Here is a 17426-nt window from a genome sequence, read left to right on the forward strand (position 1 = left end):
GGGCAGAGCCGGGGGGAGCCCCGGGCGGGCGGGCGGGCAGCCGGGCAGCCGAGAGCTTTCAGCGGGCAGCGCCGGGGAAAACAGCGGCGCAGGGCGCAGAGCAGGCGACGGCCGCCTCGCCGCAGCCGGCCCGTGCGCCGGCCCCGCGGCGGCAGCGCCATCACCCGTCAGAGTCGGAGCCCGGCGCCCTCATGGCCGCGGCCAAGGGAGAGATGCAGCTCTTACCCCCGCTGCAGATCTCCGACCCCTTTGGCGCCTTCCCGCACTCGCCCCCTGCCATGGACACTCACTATCCCAAGCTGGAGGAGATGATGCTGCTCAGCGGCGGGGGTCCGCAGTTCCTTGCCCCGCCCGGGGCACCCGAGAGTGCGGGCTTCGGCGCCGCCGGGGAGCCCGGAGAGCAGCACTTCGAGCACCTCGCGGCAGGTAAGCGCGCTGACCTCGCCCAGGCGGGCGGGGAGTCCCGGTCTGCAGCGGGGGCAGCGACGCCGGCGGGAATTCCGCGCCGCAGCGTCGCCTCTGTCCCGGCGGCCGCGCGGGGGGATTCTCCTGCGTGCGTCAGCGGCTCCGGACTAGCTGCGGCTGGAGACCTGCCAGCGACGCTGCAATATGTTACGCTCAATTAGTAATTAACCAGAATCTGGGGCTGCGCTGTTAGAGGGAGGGCTCGCGAAGCACCGGCAGCAGCTGCAATAACTGCTGGAATTAATCGCTATTCCTTTCTTTGCAGACACTTTTCCCGAAATCTCCCTGAACAACGAGAAAACCTTGCCAGAAACCAGCTATCCCAACCAAACGACGAGACTGCCACCGATAACCTACACGGGGCGCTTCTCCTTAGAGCCGGCCCCCAATAGCAGCAACCCCCTATGGCCAGAGCCCCTCTTCAGCCTCGTCAGTGGGCTGGTGGGCATGGCTAATGCACCTCCCACATCTATGCCTACTTCATCATCACCATCCTCCTCCTCGCAGAGCTCCCCACTGAGCTGCTCTGTCCAAGCCAGTGAGAACAATCCAATTTATTCGGCTGCACCAACATTCCCCAATTCCAGCTCCGACATTTTTCCTGAATCCCAGACCCAATCTTTCCCCAACCCCTCTGGAGCCCCCATCCAATATCCACCTCCAGCTTATCCGACTGCTAAAACCAACTTTCAGGTGCCAATGATCCCGGATTACTTGTTCCCTCAGCAACAGGGTGAGCTCAGTCTTGTTCCAGCTGATCAGAAGCCCTTCCCAGCTCTTGAGACCAGAGCACAGCAGCCTTCCCTCACGCCACTGTCCACCATCAAGGCATTTGCTACGCAGACTGGCTCCCAAGAGCTGAAGCCCCTCAATGCTAATTATCAGTCCCAGCTGATCAAGCCCAGCAGGATGAGGAAATACCCCAACCGTCCCAGCAAGACGCCTCCTCATGAGCGTCCCTATGCCTGTCCAGTGGAGTCCTGTGACCGGAGGTTTTCACGATCTGATGAGCTAACACGGCACATACGCATCCACACGGGACAGAAACCTTTCCAGTGCCGCATTTGCATGCGGAACTTCAGCAGGAGTGACCACTTGACTACGCACATCCGCACGCACACAGGAGAGAAGCCATTTGCTTGTGACATTTGTGGCAGAAAGTTTGCCAGAAGTGATGAGAGGAAGAGGCACACTAAAATCCACCTTAGGCAGAAGGACAAGAAAGTGGAAAAGGCAGCTCCAGCCTCAACTGCTTCCCCAGTTCCTGCCTATTCATCCGCTGTGACTACATCCTACCCTTCCTCCATGGCCACCACTTATCCCTCCCCGGTGCGCACAGCGTATTCTTCTCCTGCTCCCTCTTCCTATCCCTCCCCTGCACACACCACATTCCCATCTCCTTCTATAGCAACCACTTACCCCTCTGGCACTGCCACTTTTCAGACCCAAGTGGCCACTTCCTTCTCATCTCCAGGAGTCACCAACAATTTCAGCTCACAGGTAACCTCAGCACTTTCAGACATGAACTCAGCCTTTTCTCCAAGGACAATTGAGATCTGCTGAGGCTACCTTCTGGAACAGGATAATTCACCTTTCCCATTGGTATTATCAGACATGGAGTCTCCGATTACTCCCACAACACCATACGTTGCAAGGCTATTTAGTTTAAACTTCAGCTGCCTGAATCAACTGCTGCTTAAGTTTTCCACCTCTGTTGAATGACTTAATTTGCATGGATTGTGGATATAAGTTCAATATAACTTTCCCCGTAAACAATAGCCTTTTATTAGGAAGAAAGAACTTTTGATTAAGTATCTAGCTAATGTAAATTGTACATGTGCCATGGTTTTGCTTTCCTTTAGGTACTATTGATGTGGAAAAAATCTTTGCATATTCATATTGTATAATTTGGAGTTTGCAGGGCCATATTTTGTAGATGTTAATTCTATTTCAGTGACAATGCTATAATGCGTTTCAAACTTCTTTGGGAACAGCACTTACTGTATTTGAGCATGTTGGAGTGATGCTATGTAATTATCATCTGATGAGACACTCACATGTGGCAGAAGTTTTGTTTTAAAAGTTACAAGTCTTGGTGCCTTTTTGTGAAGCCTTGCTGACGTCATGCGTTTGTGTGAGTGGATGCTTTGCATCTTGCCTTAAAGTGGAAGGGATGTTACTCAAATAATGTAAGGAAGAGCAGGGAATGGGTGGGGAGAGGAGCAAGAGCAAGGGCCAGGGGATGGAATGTAAGAAAAAAAAAAAAGACCCCAAAAAAGAAAACAAAACAACCAAAACCAAACAATCAGAAAAACAACAACAACAACAGAAAAACAACAAACAAAAAAACAAACCAACCCCAGACCCTCTCCCCCTCCACCTCTCAAAGTCTATTTTTGTTACAAAAATGTAAATTTATATATATATATATATATATATTCAGGAGTTGGAATGTTGTAGTTACCTACTGAGTAGGCAGCAATTTTTGTATGTTATGAACATGCAGTTCATTATTTTGTGGTTTATTTTTACTTTGTAATTGTGTTTGTTAAAATGAAAGTGACTGTTTTGCTTCTAAACACATTGAATGCGCTTTTCTGCCATTGGGATATTTGGTGTACAATACCCTTCAGAAAAAAAATAAATAAAACATCGAATTGTGCAGACTTACACTTTCCTTGAAATTACTACTTAGGAAGACTGCACCACAGCAATCCCAACTCTTTTAGTTGCTTCAAAGCCAACACATAACCACTTGTCTCCAGGGGAAAAAAAAAAACAAAACCAAACTGTTTAAAGAGAGGAGATGAAATCAATCTTATGTCCAGTTGCTTTCAAAAAACATGGATGGCGGACTCATGTCCTTGCATTAGGTGCATCACCACCTCTTTTGAAGTAACCACAATTACTGTCTCCTGGTCTAGCCTTCTGGAATGTTGATTGTGCTAAAAACTGACCAAGTAGGCTGTCAAGCAATGCTTGATGAGCCTGAGGGTGCCCCAGGTTCTCCAGAGCATTTTGAAATGAGTAATTTTCATGCCTAAAGAGGAAAAAAGAAGATGGGTTATCTTGGTGCATTGTGTGAAAAGTGGTCCAAGTAAGGGAGTAGTGCTTGGTTGTACAGGGTTGAAGGCCGGTGCACCCTTGCTAGCGTAACATAAAGGAAATAAATGCATGGGACTTCTGCATCCACTACTTTCGTGGCCTTTGTCCCATAAAATGAGAACAGATTTCAGGGAAGAAAAATGCCTTATGAGAAAGCATTGCCTATACATTTTCTACAAGATCTTTCGTTTGCTGTTGGCCTGAACACAGTATTTCTGTTTCTTAAAAAGTTTGCTTCTAGTCCAATTAGTAGGATGAGTCGGTTTCAAGGAGTTTGTTCCCAAGGAAACAGCAGGTGTTGTCACTGGCGGGGAAAACCCTCCCCCTGCAGGAAGTGCAGCGACGAGGAAGGAAGCGAAAACCTCTCGCTTTTGCGCTTACGCGCAGAAGACACATTTGCTCGGAACTAAACCTCAGATGTTTGTGATTTAAAACCCAATTCAGGTCTGACAACTAGCGACAGGAACTGCCGCCCGGCTTGGCTCGAAGGAGACCACCCCCCCCCCCCCCCCCCGCCTCCAGCGGTCGCGGTGCCGCGCCAGCGCCGGGAGCGCGCCGGGGGCGGCCCCGGCTGAACAGAAGCACCGTCCCCGCTGTCCCCGTCCGGAACAAGACCAACCATATTTGGCATTTCCTCCATGCCTTTTATGGCACTTCCGCGGCCCAAAAAAGGAGTTTCCTGCTCAGGCGTTCCGGGGCTGCGCCGCGCAGCCGCCGTGATGCCGCAGCGCACTCCCCCTCCCCTTTCCCCCCAGCTCTCCCCCTCCGCCCCCGCCCCTCGGGAGGCCGGGCCCGCGCCGGCGGTGGGTCACGCGCCTGCGAGCCGCGGAGCTCTGCTCTGCAGCGGGCCGAGGGGCGGGCTGCGGCTTTCCGTGGGGCTTCCCAAGGCCGCTGGCGCACAGGCCGGCCATCAGCGCTTCCTCGCTGCTGGTTACTGCTCGTTTTCGTTTAGTGGGGACTGAGTCGCTCTTTATACACGCCTCCGAAATAGGTAGGATACCTTTGGCCTGGGGAGTGCTGTAGAGGCCAGAGACCTTGTCCACCCAGGCTTTTGCACTGTAGACCCTTTCCGTAAGCGACTGTTTACGTGGGGAAGTGTGGATAGTCCTCGACTAGGTGTCTGGTTTGCACTAGAGGAAAAATTATTGTTCGGTTTTCTTTTTTTTCCCCTTAGAAATAAGGAGCTAAAAATTAGTTCGAGCATACTCGGAGCCCAGGATCTGGTATGGTACGCTATGTGGCCTGTTGCATTGTGTCCTTTTGTTTTCTAGAAATGCCACTGGAGATTTTCTGTAAAGCTGGTAAAATGAACTGTTACAGATACTTCTGCTGTGACTGCGAACTGCACTTACTGAGTAGGTCATGGGCCCTGACTGGAGAGATGAAACAACACGGAGAAAAGAGCTGTAGGCGGAGACTTTGTAGTCAAGAGGTATGTGGTCATGGGCTTTTCTTTCCTTTAGGGCTTTCACTCGTACATGTCTGGACTTTGTGCATCTGAGCAAGACCTCAAGTAGCCCCAAGAAAAATAACTTCGTAGACTCTAAACTGATAGCTGGCAGACTGAAGGTGATCTGAGCTGTGGCAGATGCCCTTAGAAGGGCTGTGCCCCAAGTAGGTGCTCACCACTATCGGGTTGGACTAAAGCTGAGTGTAGCGGCTGAAGGCTGATTCATGAAGAGTGTCTTTGACCCGTTCTGAACCAAACTAGTAACTAGGCTTGACCCCTTCTAAAGCAAATTGCACTGTTAACTAGGGCTAGCATATTTAGTGACTTTTTGGTATAAGTGACTGTATATTTCAAATGTTTTCTGTTTGTTGCCCACTAGACTTTGGAATCCTGAAGAGTGTAGATAATAAATTTATGAAGAGGGCTTGGTGGTGTGATTGCTGAGCTAAACATTCATGTTTTTACCTGTGTGCATTATCATAATTTAGCCCTAATAAGTACTAGTTAAACCTAGAAAAGAGATTGCATGTTTTAAAGTGCACAAAGACTTTTGGATGAAATGTGAGATGTAGCTGAAGACCAGGAACTTTAAAAATAATTAAGCTTCTCTGCTATAATCAAAGATCAACTTTTACTGATAGCCTAATGATGTATGGTCTTGAATGAAACTCTATCTTCTAAATAGCTGAGGCTGTTGCTTATACATAATCTCTAGCACTTTCCAGGCTTCAATTTGTGATAATTTTTTGTCACTGTCATAACAAAAACAGTGGGTATACAGAAGTATTTTCAATGTGTATATTTCACTTCCACAAATACAAAAAACATTATCAAAGTATGCTTTCTGTTCCTTTTTTTTTTTTTTCTAACAAGCCTAAAGGTTTATTCTTTTCTATTGTGAGCTTTTCATGTCCCATTTTTACATCTCCAAACACAAATGATGTTTGACAATAATACTACTGGTAAATGTTGATAGTTGAAAGTTCTGCTATTCGTGTCCTCTGTTAGGTTGACCTGGGTAATATGACGTGACTTCTCTTATGCCAGCTACTGTGATAGTGGGCTTCTCCTGTAGCAGTACAACTGTTGATCAGTAAGAGATCTGCGAATGTCAGAGTTGGAGAGATGGGGAGAACGAGTTTCAATTTGATCGTTAAAAGGCCCAGAATGCTGTCATCCTTTTGGTAAGATGCAGTTAAAACTTTAAAACAGACTGAGTGTTACTTCTTTTGTCTGTGGCTGTTTTTCAAACTGACCAGGGTAGTTGGGGATGGCTTTAGAAGCTCATGGAAACATGTTTTATAATGACTATCTAAAATTTGTTTATCCTAATTACTGCACTTGTTTGACTGCACCAGTACGTGTAGCTCTCAGGTTGTCTACCAGAATGTGGTAAGTGGGCAAGGTGATCAGTGACCAGTGGATGGAAGCAGTTGGTATTGCTCAGCTCTCGATTTCTGGTGCGACTCTTAGCCTCCATTCTCGTTTGTGTGCTTTAGGCGGTCCACTGGTATTACACTGAGACCCCCTCAGCAACTGGCCAACAGACCCGGTTCATCACTCCTGTGAGAATTGCTATTGAGGAGTAAATTTGTGTTTGAGTGATTATGTATTTTTTTTTAATGTATTATTATGTTGAGTCTTAGTCATGTTAATTGTTTTAAATGATAGTTTTGATACTTTGAGGTAAGTTTTTTGTGTTTTTTTTGTTTGAGTTTTTTGGTAACTAAATATTATACAAGTATTTTTTGTATAATTTTAGTAATTTTAGTAATTTTAATTTTTGTGGTTTAACTGTAATTTGGGTAAGAGTGTATAAATTGTTTTTTAAGTTTATAGTATGTATTGGATTATTTGATTTACAATTTAAATTTTGTGCGGGATAAGGTTAGTTGTTAAGAGGTATACTAACAACGTATGTAGAAAATGGATTTTTAGGATTGGTGACTGATAAACACTGTATTTGGATGTGTGGTTTTAGTTAGTGTTGCTTATTAGTTTTGTTTTGGTTGTAGAACTATTTATGATGGGGTTTCTTTGTGTGTTTTAAATAAGGTTTGACACAGTGAGTAGGAATCTCATATGTTTTTTTTTTGTGGAAACAGAAGTATAACTTTTTCTGTAGGTTATGAAATTTACGGGACTATTTTATTGACTATTTACTAAGTCTTGTACTTGAGTAGGGTTTTGAAACTCTGATTTTGACATCAAAGAAGAAAATGAGTAAACGAAGGAGGTAGAGAAGTTTTCTCCTTATGGGATAAAAAGGGTTTAACATAGAAACTGCTTTGTCTAATCTTCCGTGGGGGGTGTCCGTGGGACGGCCGGGCCGCGCGCGGGACTCGGCAGCGGGAGCGCAGCGAGCTGTGCGCGTTGGGCGGGAGGCGGCGCCGCCCTCAGCGAGCAGAGCTGAGCCGAGCAGAGCGAGCGGCTCCGAGTTCAGCCGAAACGAACCGAGCTGAGCCGAACGCAGCGAGCGGCTCCGAGTTCGGCCGAACCGAGCCGAGCTGAGCCGAAGAGGCGAATGCAGCCGATAATAGCCGAGCTTCGCCGAGCGCAGCATCACGCGCAGGGCAGGGCGGGTTCGGGGTGGAGCCGGGGCTCTGTGCGGCCCGCTTGTCCCTCTCTCTCCCTCTCTTTCCTCCTCCTCGTATTCCTCTTCTTTGTCCCCGAGACCCTACTCTCGTCTCCCTCCCAATCCCGACTCCCTGTCCCCGCCGCTTCTTCCCGACTCCCTGTCCCTACCCCGCTACTCCCTTCTGTTCCCCCTCTCTCCCTCCTCTGTCCACCCTCCCTCTACCCCTCTCCCGGGCTTTCCCTTTCCCTCCCGCATTCCTCCACAGCCTGACCTCCCTCGCCGCCCTTTTTCATGCCCTGCTCTCGCTCCTGTCTTCCCGTGCCCCCTTTCCCTCTTTGCCCCGCAGCCGCGGGGCTCGGGAGCCCGGCGCCGCTCGGCCCTTGCAGGAGTCCCCGCACGGGGCCGGAGGCTCTCGGCGGATCCCCCGGTGCCGGTCGGACGCCCCGCCCGACAGCGCCGGAGCTGCGGCTTTCCCGGCACGGCGCCGAGAGCGGCCCCCGCTCGGTGCCGCGCCGTGCCCGCCCTCGGTGCCGCTCCCTCTCGCTGCCCCTGGCCCGGGACAGCGAGGCTGGGGAGGAACCTCAACCCTTCTGGGGGCCGCCCCCCTTTCTTGTTGCAGCAGAATCCCTTTCTGCGGGGATGGACATGTGGAAAGGGCTTGGAGGAAGCGCTGCGCTGCTGTCCGGGGCAGTAGGACTCGTTCTGTGCCTTCTTTAGGGGTCAGGAAAAGGGGGTGAAGACTCGGGGCTCTGATGCCTTTTGGGGCATCCCAAGGTCCCCAGGAGAGGGAGCCCCACTGCGGTGCAGGAGCGGGTGGGTGACGGGCGGGGGGGTCACGCTGGGTGCCTCAGCTCCCTTTTGCATGGAGCTGCTGATTGGAGCGATTTATGGGGGACTCCCGGCGCTGTCTCATGGAAGGACTGCGGGAGCTTCTCACAGGGTCGGGGGGAACACCTGGATACGCGCTTGGATACGTGGAGCGTCTCTTAAAGGAGGTGCCGAGGGACGAATCTTTGTGCCGGGGAGCAGCAGCCGAACAGGTGAGCCCGTGTGGGTTTGGAGCGGGGAATTTTCTCCTTCCCCTTTGCAATTTCACCTTGTCAATCACTCCCCGGTGCCCCCAGGGTAAAACAAAACATAACAAAACAAAACAAAGAAAGAAATAAATAAAAAAAGGAGCTTATGAGGACAAATAAATTAAAATAAATTAAACATAGAGAAGTAACTCCTCTTTCATTATTGTCTGTGTTTGAACTGGGGGTGATCCCCCTTCACTTGCAGTTTCAAGGGTGTTGATTGAAGGTAAACCTGCCTTTTCCAGGCTGTTAAGGGTATCACAGGGGTGACAGGGAATCCCTGCGTTCTGTTTTAAATGGAAAGGGAAAAATGTTGTATATAAATATATACCATGTATATAAATATATATATTTATATACGATGTATATAAATATACCAAAACACAATAATAGAAATCAATAAAATACATTATACTAATTATACTGTATATGTCTTATTATATGTCATATATATTCTGTATCTAAATGTAGAACATATAATAGTAAATATAATGTAGTAACATATAATAGTAAATATAATATAGTATACAACCACTTAGGAATGTAAATTTAAAAATATAAATATAAAAATGTTTTCATATAGTTTAAAATAAGGGATTTTTTTGGTTTTTATATGGTAATAAGGAGAGGTTTTATTATAAAAATTATAAATATAAATAAAGGTAGATATCTAAGTATAGAAATATATCATAATAACATAAAGATATATATAAAAATAAATTACATGAATAGAAGTATTAGCAGTATATATGATATATAATAAAAAATTATATCATTACATACTGATGTCTATTATATACATTTATAAATATAATGCACTGATATAAACTATAAATGCACACGTGAATATAATTATGAAAAATAGAAATATAAATAAATATAGTTGAAAAGAAAGAGCATTTTATGGTTTGTGTTTGGTTAGAGGAAGGGCTTTTTTTTAAAGAATATGAATATACTGAATAATGTTATATAGTTCTAAATATAGAAATATTAAATCAATATATTAAGATATATATTAAATATATAAAATATGAGTAAATAGTAATAGGAAGGGATGTAGTATAGAATATAAATAACACTATACATCAATATTCATTTTAGATGTGAATGTGAATATAAATATGAAAATCTAAAAATTTTAGATTTTTAGAATTTTTAAAATTTATATTTAAAATATTTAAAATAAAAGGCTTTTTTGGTTTTTATTTGGGTAGAAGCAGGAGTTTTATTTTAAATAATATAAGCACTTTATAAATATAAATCTCAATATAGAAATATATAATCAATATATAAAGATATGTATAAAAGAAGAAATGCAAATGAACTAATAGGAATATATGTAATATAGAATATAAATTGCATTAAACGTCAATATACATTATAAATATAAATGTGGATATAATTATGAGAAACATAGAAAATATATTTAAATATTATTTTTTAAAAAAGGGTTGGGTTTCTTTTGTTTGTTTTAATGGGCTAGAGGCAGGGTTGTTTTTTTTTTTCTACCGGGTTGTTTTTTGGCATTTATTTTAGAGGAATTTTTGGCGGGGGTCGCCCCTGTTGTTTTTTGCCGCCTTCCCTGCCCGCAGCCCCGAGGCGCGCTGCGTCCCCGGCTGGGGCGGGCGGTGGTGCTGCCGCCCTGTGGGCAGAGCGCGGTACTGCAGTCCTCCACCGACAAGCAGCCGAGAGGCCGCCACCTTGGGAGTGGCGTGTCGCGGGTGTCGCGGACTCGCTTGACCTTCTCAAGGTGGCGGCAAAAATCGCAGACCCCGGTAAGTCTGCTGCCTTGTGGACAGAGAGTAGTACTGCAGCCCCCCCGAGCCAGCGCCCTGCTCATCGCCGCTAGGTGCCGGCGGAAGAACGCGGCTGCCGATCGAGGGAAGGGCGAGGGGCAGGCGCGGTCTGTAAGTGGCGGGGAGGGGTGAAGGAGATTCAGGAGTGCAAAGGGACATGATGGCTGAGAAAAATGGCAGGGGCGGGGGCGGCCCGGCGGGGCCGGTTTCGGCGGGCGGCGGAGGTGCGGTCGCAGCGCTCCGCGGGCCGGGGCAGCGGGCGGGGGCGGGCGAGCGGCGTCGGAACAGGGCGGCAGCTCCCGAGCCCGCGCCCGCCCCGCTCCAGGCGCTGGGAGCGACCGCGGGCCGGACAATCCCGGCGGGGCGGCCCCGGGGCGGCGGGCAGGCGGCGGAGCGGGGCCGTGGCGCTCCCCGCCCTCGCTGCCGCCAGCTTTGGAAGGTCGGGCCGGGCGCCCGCCCCGTCCCGCCGCCTCCCGGTCTCTGTAAACTCCTCTCTGGCTTCACAGGTCCGTGCTGGTTGCCGTGTCCTCGGGGGGCAGAGAGTTCTGACCTTGGCCGGATGGGCTGGTGAGTATTGGATCAATGGGATGTGCTTTTATGTATTTAGTGACCTTTACAAATTTATTCCCCAGGTTTTTTGAGTTCATAGAATCATGGAATAATTCAGGTGGGAAGGGGCTCTAAAGATCACCTCATTCCAAGCCTGCTGCCGTGGGCAGGGACATTTTTCCCAAGACCAGGTTGCTCAGAGCCTCATCCCAGAGCAGCCACAGCATCTCTGAGCAACCTGTGCCAGCCAGGTGCCAGAGGAGGAAGAAAGCCCTTCCCACCTGGAGCAGAGGCTGCTGCAGCTTCGTGTAGCCTTGTGTCCCCGAGTGTGCGAGACAGAAAGGCCCTTCCCATGGAGGGATAACAGCACTCAAAGATCTTTTCGGGAAAAGCAGAGCAATGGAACGCCAAAGTACCCTTCAGTTCTTCCAGCAGATTTGGGAACAACTTGAAGGGGGAGCAGAGCTGGCCTAGTGCATGCCAGCTCTGCAGGCAGTGGGGATGGAGAAGCTGCAGTTATCTGTCTTCTTGGCCGAGTCTTTAAAAATGAGGCACTTTTCTGTAGTTCCTTTTTAAGCATTACGTGAAAGTTCCCCCTAGAAGTCCAAAGGCAGCTGTTTTCTTAGCAGAAGGAAGTCAGGAAGAGGCAAAGCAGGCAAGGACATCAGATAAGTCTGGGTAAAATACTTGCCTAACCTATTTTTCCCCCCTCCTCCAAACAGCGAATTCTGAAGCACTGAGCAGAGATCTGCCCGGGAGGCAGAGCAGAGCCGATCTCTGAGAGCTGACATGCGAGCTCTGGTGAGAACAGCTGCTCCCCTGCCTCGGTGTGGGACCTGCTGAGCTCCCGTTCCTGTGGTGGGAGTGTTTCTCCTCTCATCCAGGCAAGCCAGAGACCTCCTAGGGAAGGGGCAGGTAAGGTTTAAGTACCGAGATCTCCCAAGTAAGAAGTGACATGGCAAAAGGAAATGGCCTCAAGTTGCAGCAGGGAAGGCTTAGATTGGATTTGAGGAAAAATTTCTTCACTAAAAGGGTGGTCAGGCATAGGAGCAGGCTGCCCAGGGCAGTCCCCATTGCTGGAGACATTTAAAGCCTGTCAAGATATGGTGTTTAGGGACCTGATTTGAGTGGGGGCTTGGCAGTGCTGGGGCAGCAGCTGGGCTCGATGACCTTAGAAGGCTTTTCCAGCCTAAAGGGTCCTATGGTTCTGGAAAGTCTTGACCCCTCTGGCTCTGACACAGCACCTGGACGCTGACAGAAGGAGGCTGGTCATAGACCCTGGAGGTCCCTGTCCCACAGGGAGGGAGAGGACAAGGCAGTGTCACCTGCAGGGAGGGTCTCGTCCCCAGAGAGCAGCCGGCGACTCCATCCCTGCCCGGGGCTCCGGGTGCACCCTCGGGGAGGACGCCTGCCCTCAGGTTTCCCTCTGGGCACCCGGGGAGGGAACCAGGTCCATCCGTGTGGCAGCTGCAGGGCCTGCAGGCTCTGGGGCTCTGCAGCCGAGTGCCTTGTCACAGGGTGGCAGGGACGTGACACTGCCCGGCCGCGCCGCTGGCCTCGGATCCTCGCTGCTTTCCTCCTGATCCCACATGGATGTACCAGCAGTCTTCTGTCTTTTCCTTAAAAGTGTCCTTGGGATAGTTCAAAGAGAGGGTAATTAGTTATTTCAAAGCCTAAATATTTTACCTATTGGCATTCAAGAGAAAAGACAAAAACCTGCTTTGCATCCTTCTGCCTGGAAGTCATTGTCACACAGATAAGTGAGGAAGGGGCTGGCCGGGGTCAGCCTCTGCAGAGCCTCAGCTCTGGCTGCTCCTGCTTCCAGGGTAAACCCAAAAGCTGTCATGATCAAAAATGCAGGCAGCCCTTCTGTCTGGAGTCACAGGGGCCATTTCTTCTAAATTACTCAAGATGGGAAATCATTCTTCAGAACTTCAGAAGAAAGTTGGGAGCTTGGGAACTTCAGAAGAAAAAAAACCCAAATACATTTATAAGAGTGTGTATATACATACATTTCCTTCAATAAGGAAGAAAATGTTAGAAATATCATGTCATGTCTGGCTTCCTAGAGAAGATCCTTAACTCTGGGCTTCTGAAAGCAAATGGCTGTGCATTTATAGGAGCATTATACGCCTCCCACAGTAATCTTCTACCCTTCCCCATGGAAAGGAGAGTTTGGTGATTTTGCTGTTCTGCTCTCCCAAGGGTGTTGCAGGCTGTGTGGCAGGGAGCAAGGCCTTTGATGCTGCTCATCAGACATTTTCCCACAGAATTCTCCCTGCAATGATAAAATTAGACTTGTGTTAGTGAGCAGTCAAGTAGAGCAGGTAACATTAGAAAAGAATTGTTTCTGAGCAGCTGTTCACTAGCATGTGCTTCCCCTTTCCAGCAGAGTGCAGCCGCCCAAGAAAGGATTTTTTGTGGCTCAGCCAGATGTTCTCCTGCCTCCCGCCAAGACCCTGAGATGGAGCTGAGTTTGCCTTCCAATTTATTGGAACAGAGGCTCATCAGAAGTTTCCTCAGCTATCTGAGGCACAGAGCCCTGGAGCCAAGTAAGCCTGAGCTGCTGCGTGCTTGCTGTGAGCTTTGGGGTGAGCGTGCATCATTGACGGTTTGGGATTGACTGATATGCGCTAAGGAAACCGGAGGGAGGGAGGGAGGGAAATCCTCTGTTAACATGTGCCAATTCTTCTGTCAAACTCATGACGGAGGACAGCGTGAGGACTGAAAGTGTAAGAAGATGTGGAGGGAAACAGAGAATCTGACGGGAGCATCGAACGCACAAGTGCACAAATTTTGCTTGGATTTAAACTCAGAAGTTGTAAGGAATTTGGGAATGAGAAGGGACATTTCAGAAGGAGAAGAAGTTGTTGTTGTTACAGTCCTGGCATAATCTTTTGTTCTAGCTAATAAAGGAAGTTAGTTTAAATTAAAAAAAAAGAAAAAAATGTGGGGTTTTTTCCTTCACTGTTATATTCATTGGTGGTACATGGTGTGTTGTTTTATTTCTTGGTATTATTAATTCTGTGTAAATTGTTTTTTGAGTGAAGCTAACTTTCTGGATGGGTTGGTTTGTATTTGAGGTAGGATTAATTACAATAGGTTTCTTTAATAGAGTTCTGATAGGTATTACTTGGATTTTGGTTTTGTTTGCTGTATGTATAAACATACACATTTGGTAGGGCCAGCTTGGCTGCCGGAGTTTAGCAAATGACCTAAATTGGTTTTTTGTTACATCCTATGATCAGTTTTAGGCAGTGACTTTATACTGCTTTTAGGATTTTCTTATGCAATGGTGAGAAAATAGGCAGGTCTGACACTAGTTTGACTTTTTTTGTACTTAATGTTTCATGAAATTCTGTAAGCCAAGCGATCTATTGGTTAAACTATACCATCAACTCTTCCTCATTCCTTTGAGCCTAGATTCCCTATTTCCCATGTCTCTCTGTCTACTTGTTATCATACCCAGCTAGGCCTCCTGTGAACTGGTCTTGCCAGAAGGGCTTGGCTTGCTGAGTTTTCCATTGTGTGGAAAAGAGATCTCATTTGGAGCCTGAAGCCTCGTGTTTCCTGTAGGATTTCCACTCCTAGAATTGCACACTTTGAAGGATTTCTTATAGCTGAAGTTTTCTGGGAGCTAGGACTCTGGCTGGATTTGGGTCTCTGGACTCTCAGGTGAAGTGACCTTGAGACACTAGGGCATGCAGATTTCCTTGCTGTTGAAGAGCTATTGTTCGCACCCAGGAGCCATGGTCTGAATGGGGGTGTCACCTCTTAAATTTGCAAATGTAACAGGATTTCTTCTAAATGAATGGTGCTAAGAACATAAGGTCTGGCTGGCTTTCGACTTAGAGTTGCCTCCTCTAAATTGGTCTTCAGATCCTAGGTTGGAAAGTGTTCCTACATATGCCAAATAGCCCTTGCTATGCAGTTAATAAGCTTCAAAGTACCATGGAGTTGCTGCCCCTGCAAAGATTTTGGCAGAGCCTGGTTGTGGTGCCCCATTCCACTCCACCCCCCTTAGCAGGTCCTTATGGTTGTATGGGGAATCATTGTGGAGCATGCCAACCCAGCTCCATCCTGGGAACAGCACCTGTATTTTACCCTAAAATTTCTGTCCCATTATAGCTCCTGTTAGGATACAAATGTAACTCGGTTTCCACTGATTTTACCCCCAGTCATCTTTCCATACAAACATTGCTCCGCTCTCCAGAGGATTATTGTGAGCAGATGTGAGCTCTGCTGTCCCTTTGGACTGACAAAGACAGAGGTTTTGTCCCAAGTTCCTTTTGAACCTGTCCTGCACCTGTTACGAGTCCTCAGTCTCCTGCAATTTTGTGGGTCAGTGACATGTAAAACAACACAGCTGGCTGGCATGCTTTGCTTATGAGGGGAGACAAGAGAAGAATCCCTCTGCTCACACCAGACCTGCAGCTGCCAAACCTCACCAAAGCACCTGAGGAGCCCCCAGGGACTGATGGTACAGAAGAGAGGTGATGGAGGACAGCACAGCAGGCAGCCTGCCCTCCATCTGGCTGTGAAGAAGGCAGGGCTGGGAACTGTAAGCAACATCCCAGCAGGTCTGGCTGATGGTGCCACCCTGAGGGCTTCCCCTGCCTTTGGGCAGTCCCAGCTGCTGCAGCTCACTTGACAGAGACTCATTGTCTATGCTGTGCTTGGCTGCACTGGAGATGATGAAGCCGAGGACAGCAATGGTTGCCTTCACATCCCCTGACTGCAGATGGGAAGGAGGGCGAGCTCTGTCACCTTGGGAAGGCATCTGCAGATTCATTGCTGCCCGTCTCTGGAGCATGGCTCCATCGGGGGATCGTGGTAAGGACAGCAGTGCTCACCTAACTGTGCACCTGAGGACAGCTTCAGGACCTTGTCATACTGTGGGAGAGCAGAGCTTCACAGTAAATACCAGCTAACATACTTAGTACCAGTGTTAACACTAACAATCCTTACCTAAATATTAATACTAGTAACACTTACTATGCGTATTATTAATCCTATTAGAGGCTGGTAGAGTTCTTAAGGCTGAGGCTTGCATGAGGAACACAAAATTAATTAACGTTGCTGATTATGCTATTGTGTTGAAATACTTGGCCTCCACTGCAGTAGCCCCACACTTACCTCGATGGCCTGCCCCAGCAGGTCCCAAAACACCTGGATGCAGATCAGCTTAAGCTTCACTGATGTGATAAACAGAGTTCATTCTTTAAAATTTTTAAAAGTTTATTAAAGGATAAAAGGACAAAATAATCCAGCACTGGGATGCTTTTAGCACACAGCCAAAGAGCACAGAGGTAGCTTAAAAACATGTTCACTATATACTGTTACATTGCTGAGGTTACATGCATATTCATTAACTTACACATTATTCAAACATTCCTTTGACTTTTTGATGTTCCAGGAACTCTCTTCTTTGGTTTTAACCTCTGACTTGTCTGCAGAACGTTCTGTAAATGAGGTCTACACATTTTATTTCTTCCTGTAGTTTTATCCTGTTGCTTCACACTCCCTGATAATACCGATAAGAGTCGAAAATGCTTCCTGGATGCTTAAGCTCTTTTTGTCACTATTATCACTTGGTAGGGGCAGTCTGCAGTTATAAGAAACAGAATAATTGCTATACACCATTTTCTGAGTTAGTTACATTTAGTAACTTTAGTTTCTATTTCAACATTTTGCTAAAGCTGACGACATATTTATCAGGCTACTATTCATATGAAATATACAGTGCATACATAAACTGGCATATTACACTATACAAAGCAGTTAAAGTAAGTATAAGTTTTACCATATCAAAATACTTGTAATGCAAAAAGCTAATCTATGAATGTGAAAGCCAATATTGTTTTATCATCTATAACATCCGACGACGAGGGTGAGCAGCGGGCCCGCAGCAGGCGGAGGGCGGGCAGGGGGACGCGGGCACTTAACTTTGGCCAGGGTGCTGATCTCGGCCAGTCGGGGCAGGCCAAGTCCCCGCAGAAGCGGAAGCACTGCGGTAGAAGAGGCACCCAGAGCCCGCAGCGGGCGCTGCACGCCCTCCCCGCTCCCGAGCCCTCTCCTCACCAAATCGCCGCCGCTCCCTAGTCCGCCCTGCTGTCGCAAAGACGACCCGGAACCCCTCCCGGGCTACACTCCTCTCCGCCTCCTGCCCCGAGTGCCGATGGGGCGCTCCGCGCCGGGACCTGGGCACGAGAGAAGGCCGGAGAAGGGGACGGGGGTTTGGCGAGCGCCGCCGCCGCCGCCGCCGCCGCCGCCGCCGCCGCCTGCGAGCCCTTCGGGCAGCCCGAGCTCCGCCCCACGCTCCCACGGGCCTCAGCCTGACGGCTCCTAAACCTGCCAATCACGGCGCGTCTTTCTCCGTCCGCCCTGTCCAATCACAGCCGCCCTTT

The 17426-nt window shown here is 48.1% G+C and overlaps 1 protein-coding gene and 1 long non-coding RNA gene across 3 annotated transcripts; both read left to right on the forward strand.

Annotated features, from left to right (window-relative positions):
* Positions 1-3131, forward strand: EGR1 (early growth response 1). Its single transcript, XM_059483307.1, has 2 exons — positions 1-426; positions 731-3131. Exons 1-2 carry the CDS (start codon positions 192-194, stop codon positions 2026-2028), a joined length of 1533 nt encoding a protein of 510 aa, XP_059339290.1. The 5' UTR covers positions 1-191; the 3' UTR covers positions 2029-3131.
* Positions 3132-8545: 5414 nt separating this feature from the next.
* LOC132080498 (uncharacterized) lies at positions 8546-14025 on the forward strand. 2 transcript variants are annotated; one of them, XR_009419571.1, is made up of 4 exons: positions 8546-8638; positions 10977-11037; positions 11742-11934; positions 13409-14025. It is a non-coding gene; the product is annotated as an uncharacterized LOC132080498 (long non-coding RNA). The 2 variants fall into 2 exon arrangements; XR_009419570.1 differs by lacking the exon at positions 8546-8638 and adding an exon at positions 10524-10581.
* The last annotated feature ends 3401 nt before the right edge of the window (positions 14026-17426 follow it).

The sequence above is a fragment of the Ammospiza nelsoni genome, chromosome 16 (genome assembly GCF_027579445.1).
Source record: "Ammospiza nelsoni isolate bAmmNel1 chromosome 16, bAmmNel1.pri, whole genome shotgun sequence".
NCBI lineage: Eukaryota > Metazoa > Chordata > Aves > Passeriformes > Passerellidae > Ammospiza > Ammospiza nelsoni.

Bases quoted from the DNA above. Each gene is read 5' to 3' on its own strand.
- EGR1 (XM_059483307.1), top strand. From the start codon at position 192: ATGGCCGCGGCCAAGGGAGAGATGCAGCTCTTACCCCCGCTGCAGATC. The intron at 427-730 runs GTAAGCGCGCTG...CTTTCTTTGCAG, and splicing joins CTTCGAGCACCTCGCGGCAG to ACACTTTTCCCGAAATCTCC.